The 6,294-nt window shown below is 46.9% G+C and overlaps 1 protein-coding gene across 1 annotated transcript; it reads right to left on the bottom strand.

Moving 5' to 3' along the window:
- Positions 1 to 4,642: 4,642 nt before the first annotated feature.
- LOC139193424 (uncharacterized) lies at positions 4,643 to 5,428 on the bottom strand. Its single transcript, XM_070816436.1, has one exon. It carries the CDS (start codon positions 5,426 to 5,428, stop codon positions 4,643 to 4,645), a length of 786 nt encoding a protein of 261 aa, XP_070672537.1.
- Positions 5,429 to 6,294: the final 866 nt, after the last annotated feature.

Here is a 6,294-nt window from a genome sequence, read left to right as displayed (position 1 = left end):
GTCGGCAGTGGATAAAATCTTCACGTGTGCACGCTAACTTGTTTAACCTTTCATAAGAATGTGCAGTTGCATAAGTCAAGCGTGGTTCTGCTGCTCAAAGGGCAAGCCGTAGGCAGTCTTCTGGAAATCCGTAGGCTACCTTAGTGCACTCGGTAGTAGCTTTAGGTTTCCAGGGCAGCCACCCATTGGGTGTGCTGCATAATGTGCCCCCTCCGTCTCTAGGGCCCGGTTCCCTGCGGATTAAGCCTGCTAGACTCATAATCCTTCAACTAGCTAAGCCTTGAAACAGACCATTATGGCTACTTCTAGGAATCTCGGCGCAAGCCATTATGCACCTAGTTATACTAGGGCAGCCAAGCTCATCCACGTCTGGATATTCGGAGTGTTGAGTTTATCCTCCCGCCTTGGGGAGCACAGTTGGTCCCTCGGGGGGTGCAGTCTTCTTTTGAAGTGCAGAAAAAGATAAGTTGTTGTAGACATATAATAAAGTCAAGTTACAAATTACTTCTGAATTCTTTATTGAAAAATGAATAAAATGAACAAATAACTTGGTTGCAAAAACTGCATGATGATTGGATAGTCCTCGGTTTACGAGGTGGTGCTCGTTGAGCTGCTCGAGTCTTTGGGTCTTGATATAGTGTGAAGTCACACATGATATTTCCTCAAATTGTAGGCGTTCCATTGCTTCTCGATCTCTTTATCATTCATGGTAGCAAGAGTATAACTACCCTTACCGCCTACTCTGCTAATCTTGTAAGGACCTTCCCAGATGGGATCCATTTTTTTCGAGCCTTCTCTGTGGGCAGTGATGAAGGCCTTTCTTAGGACTAGGTCTTCGGGTTGGAACTGCCGGATCTTGGCCCTTTTATTATAACTGGAAATGAGTTGCTGCTGGTATGCTGCGATGCGGGTGATGGTTTGTTTGCACCTCTCTTCTGCCAGATCTAAATCTGTGGCCATCTCTTTATTGTTCTGCTCAACGCTTGGCAATAGAGTGTTGATGCTTGGCATGATGATGTTAGGATGAATGATTGCTTCTGAACCAAACGCCAAAGAGAAAGGAGTTTCACCGGTTGCTCGTCTTTTGGTGGTGCGATATGCCCATAAACATCCTGGGAGCTCATCTGGTCATTTTCCCTTTTTGTCAGTGAGGGATTTCTTGAGGCAGTCGAGGATCGTCTTGTTGGATGCTTCGGCCTGCCCATTGCCTTGAGGATATCTTGGTGTGGACATGTGTTGTTTGATGCCATATTTTTGGAAGAACTTCGCCAAATATTTTCCCACAAATTGAGGGCCGTTGTCAGTGACGATGGACTGAGGGATACCAAATCGGAAAATGATGTTCCTCCATATGAAGTGCTCTATGTTCGTCTGAGTCGTGGTCGTCATGGGTTCTGCTTCTACCCATTTGGTGAAGTAGTCGGTTGCCACGATCATCATGCATCTGCCCCCCGTAGCAGGCGGCATAGGCCCTACCAAGTCGATTGCCCATTGCATGAATGGCCAAGGACTCGTTTGCTGGTGTAGCTCACTGGCGGGTAGTGCTGGTACTGGTTTGTAGCGTTGGCAGCGGTCGCACTTTTGTACTAACTCCTTAGCATCTTGGTGCATGGTAGGCCAGTAATAGCCTGCGTTAAAAGCCTTTTGGGCTAAGGATCGGCCTCCAGAGTGATTCCCACAAACGCCTTCGTGGATTGAGCTTAGAACCTTCAAATCATCGGGAGGTGTTAGGCAGCGAAGATGTGGTCCGGTGTAGGATCTTCGGACGAGAATGCCATTCCACATATAGTAGCGTGCCGACTTAATTTGGAGCTTCCTTGACTCCAATCTTTCTGTGGGTAATGTGCCATTGACCAAGTAGTCTATAATTGAACTTTGCCAAGTGGGAGTTACACTAACCTGTGACACTTCGGCTATCGGCTCCATCTCTATGCTTGGCTTGTCTAGATATTCCACCGGAATAGAGCGTTTAAATTGGTGGTCAAGGGCGGAGCCTAAACCAGCTAGTGCATATGCATGGGCATTGTCTGCTCGCGGAACTTGAGTCAGAGTGTAAGTCTGAAATGCCCCAAGCTGCTGGCGTACTTTCTCTAGGTATTGTGCCATCCTTGGGTGTTTTACCGTGTATTCCCCAGTAGCCTAGCTGGTGATTAGTTGGGAATCAGAATGAATTGCGAGTTTCTTCACTGCCAAGTCTTTTGCCATTCGGAGGCCTGCTAGTAGAGCCTCGTACTCTGCTTCGTTATTGGATGCTTTGAAACCTAGAGTGATTGCCTGCTCGACCATTGAGCCATTCGGAGTAATAAGAACTACACCTGTTCCCGAGCCTTTATAGTTGGATGCTCCGTCAACATGCAAGTTCCAGAAATCTTTATTGGATGGAGCAAGTGTGGCTAAGGTACTCTCGACTGCTTCTGGGGAGTCGTTGGGCCGCTCTGTTGCATTGCCTAGGCTAGGCGTGAATTCCGCTATGAAGTCTGCCAAGGCTTGGGCCTTTATCGCTGTGCGAGGTCGGAAAACTAAACCATATTGGCCAAGTTCCAATGCCCATTTCATCACTCGTTGAGAAGCGTCTGGACTATGTAATATTGATTGTAAGGGATATTGAGTCATGACAATGACTGTATGAGCTTGAAAGTACGGTCTGAGCTTCCGAGCCGCAACAACTAACGCCAAAATTAATTTTTCGATCTTCGGATATCTCGTTTCCGCATCGTGAAGAGCTTTAGAAGTGTAGAATACCGGCAGTTGGGCCCCCAGTTCTTCTCGTATGAGAGCAGAGCTCACTGCTACCTCGGAAACTGCCAAATAAATGAATAAATCCTCCGCTGCTTCCGACTTGGATAGTAAGGGAGGTGATGTGAGATAATTCTTCAAGTCTTGGAAAGCTTTTTCGCATTCTTCATCCGATTTGTCTCTTTGTGCCCTCTTGATAGCTTTGAAAAAGGGCTTGCATCGATCGGTGGATCGTGAGAGGAAGCGATTGAGGGCGGCTGCTCGTCCGGTCAAGCTTTGGATCTCCTTCAAGGTAGTTGGAGATTTCATCTCTATGATTGCTTGGATTTGCTTGGGATGTGCTTCAATTCCTCGTTGGGTTACTAGGTATCCTAGGAATCGGCCTGAAGATACTCCAAACGTGCATTTGGTTGGGTTGAGCTTCATCTTGTACTTTCTAAGGATATTGAAAGTTTCTGCCAGATTGCGAATATGATCTGATCGCTGCTTGCCCTTTACCATGATATCGTCGACATAGACCTCCATGGTTACCCCAATTTGCTTTTTGAACATCATATTTACTAACCTTTGGTAAGTGGCTCCCGCGTTTTTGAGGCCAAAGGGCATGACCTTGTAGCAGTAGGTGCCTCGTTCTATCACGAATACGATTTCTCCTTGTCAAGCTCATACATGGCTATTTGATTGTAACCGGAGTATGTGTCTAAGAAGCTAAGCAGCTGGTTCCCAGAAGTTGAATCTACTAATAGATCGATTCGAGGGACAGGATAAAGATCCTTTGGGCATGCTTTGTTGAGGTCAGTGTAGTCTACGCAAACCCTCCATTTGCCCTTTTCTTTCTTCACGACTAGTACAACATTAGCAAGCCATGCCGAGTGTGCTACATCTTCTATGAACTCGGCTTCCAATAGTTTGTCGATTTCTGCCTCAATAATCGCTACTCGTTCAGGTGCAAAATGTCTTATTTTTTGGATTACCGGTTTGGCAGTAGGGTCGACATGCAGCTTGTGGCAGGCCACCTTGGGGTCAATACCGGGCATGTCGGATGGTGACCATGCGAAGACATCTCGGTTTTCCCTAAGGAAAATTATGAGTTCTTCCTTCTCGTCTGGGCTTAGTCGTGAGCCAATTTTAGCCGTCTTTTCCGGCTGCTGGGGATCAAGAATGATGTCTTCGGCCTCCTCTTCGGGTTTCCATCCTATCTTGTCTGCTTGGGCTCTATCTTCTCGATCCACCTGCTGTAATTGCTATTTGGTAATTTCTTTGCCCTTTTGGACTTCGGTAACCTCTACGGGGGTAAAGGTCTTCTTCTTTGATTCTTTTAACATTTGGACAGTGCATTGTCGGGATGAAACCTGGTCAGACTTGATCTCTCCGACTCCTCCTCCAGGGATGCGGAATCAGATTTTTTGATACTTGACGGAAGTGACGGCATCTAGCTTGATCAACCAAGGTCTCCCAAGAATCCCATTGTAGGGAGATGGGTCATTTACAATCGTGAATGTTTGCTTTGAGACGACTGGCGGTGTTTTCACGTCAAGTGTGATATGACCGATGGTAGTTGAGGTGTGTCTGTTAAATCTAGTAAGTACCTCTGCCCAGCGTATGATTGTACTTTCTAGGCCCATCTTTTGAATGACTGAAAGTTGAAGTAGGTTGACTGCACTTCCATTGCCAACCATCTTCCTGTCGACTATAGCATGGGCTAGTTGGACAGATACTACTAATGCATCGTCGTGTGGGAAGTTGACTTCTTCCGCATCCTGCTCCGTGAAGCCAATGATAGGTCCAGGTTGGGTATCGACTGCTTGAACTTGTGAGATTAGTAAAGCCTGCTAGATCTTTCTCTTTTTGGAGTTATTAGTGGCCCCCAAATGCTCGGATTCAGCGAAAATGCCATTGATTCGAATCATCTTAGTTGGTGGCTCCTCATCTCCGTCTGCATTCCTTTTTGGCTGCTCAGGTAGTTCTTCCAAGTGTAGCAGTCGGTGGTTGTGTGACCAGGACCTCGGTGGAATGCGCAATACTTGGTGTGGTCCATCTTGGAAGTATCTCCTTTTGACTGTTTCGGCAACTTGAACCATGGTTCATTCTTGATGTCACGAAGGATTTGATGAATCGGAATTGAGAACTTAGAATAGTTATTGGTCATCGGGCTTTCTTTGGTCGTGGGTCGGTCCCTGCGCTTGACCTCTTGCCTACCCTTGTTGGGTTGCTTTCCATCTCTCTTTTGAGCAGCTGCCAACTTTTTTTGAGGTTGTTCGGGAGCCTTTTCTGCTTGTCGAGCCTCGTCCCAAAGTGCATGCTTCTCTACCAGAGCAAAGGAATCTGCTAGAGTTAGGTCTTCTTTCATGATCATTTCACCAAACAGTGGGTGGTCTGCTGGTAGTCCTTTTTGGAAGGCTGCACTTACTATCGAGTTATCGCATCCGACGATCTTCGCCTTCTCTGCTTTGAATCTCTTCACGTAATCACGAAGTGATTCTTTTGGGTTTTTCTTTACGTTGAACAGGTGATCGGACTTTTTCTTGATCGAACGATAAGATGAGTATTCTTTGGTGAAAACCAAGGAAAGATCATCAAAATTCTGGATGGATCGCGCCGGCAATGTATGAAACCAATCTTGTGCCTCGCCTTGTAAAGTAGTGGTGAATATTTTGCACATAAGGGTGTCATTATTCCGATAAAAGACCATCGCACTTCGGTAACGCTTCAAGTGTCTTTCGGGATCCCCGTCTCATTTGAAAGATGTGAAGTGTGGCATGCTAAACTTGCGCGGAGGCTCTGCCTGCTCGATCTCATCTGTGAAAGGTGACCTGCTTATGTTGGTCATATCTCGCCTTAGTGCTTCATCAACCATTTCGTTGCGTCGAAAATCACGCATCCGTTCATTGAAAAACCTTTCTACCTCTTTTTGGATTTGTTTTGTTGGGGTAGCGGAACCTTCGGCTGCCCTTGGTCTTTATCTACCGGTCTAGGCTGTTCTTCTTCTCGCTCGGCTCGTCTACGTTGTGGCTGCAATGTACGAGATAGATTCCTAGCAGGCGAGGGATTTCTTTGCAGGCTATCGGTGGAACTAGGGTCGGATTGAACGATTGTTTCCTTCCGTTTGTCAGGCTGCCCACTCCGATGTAATGTGGAGAATACTCATTGTGAGCCTAATCGCGAATGAATGCTTTGCCTGGAAGGCTGCCCATGTTGATTATCAAAGCGTGGCCCCAACCGTGAATGTATACTTGCCCGTGGGCTTAATCGAGAGTGCACGCTCCTCCGCGCGCTAAGACGGGAGTATACGCTATTTCGGGGGCCCAATCGAGAGTGTGCACTGTCTGAATGCTCGACTTGTGATGGGTTGAATAGCTGCTTTCCAGGTCGCTGCTTAAAAGGCTCCTTGTCTACCCTTGTTCTACTTCAGGAAACTTCATCGTGGGCGCGTTGCATCTCAGTGCGTTGCAAAAGTTGGTTCACCAAGGTAGTTTGTTGTGCAAGGGCGCTCGTCAATTCTATGACTTGTCGGGACAAGTTTTGTTCGCCATTTGGATTGGAAGAACTTGGATGGAA

This window comes from Malus domestica, chromosome 17, assembly GCF_042453785.1.
Source record: "Malus domestica chromosome 17, GDT2T_hap1".
NCBI classification, from domain to species: domain Eukaryota; kingdom Viridiplantae; phylum Streptophyta; class Magnoliopsida; order Rosales; family Rosaceae; genus Malus; species Malus domestica.
This window is presented reverse-complemented; position numbering and strand designations above follow the sequence as displayed.

What these genes read in the sequence shown, in the direction of transcription:
- LOC139193424 (XM_070816436.1), bottom strand. Translation starts at nt 5,428, where the DNA reads ATGGTCTTTTATCGGAATAATGACACCCTTATGTGCAAAATATTCACC.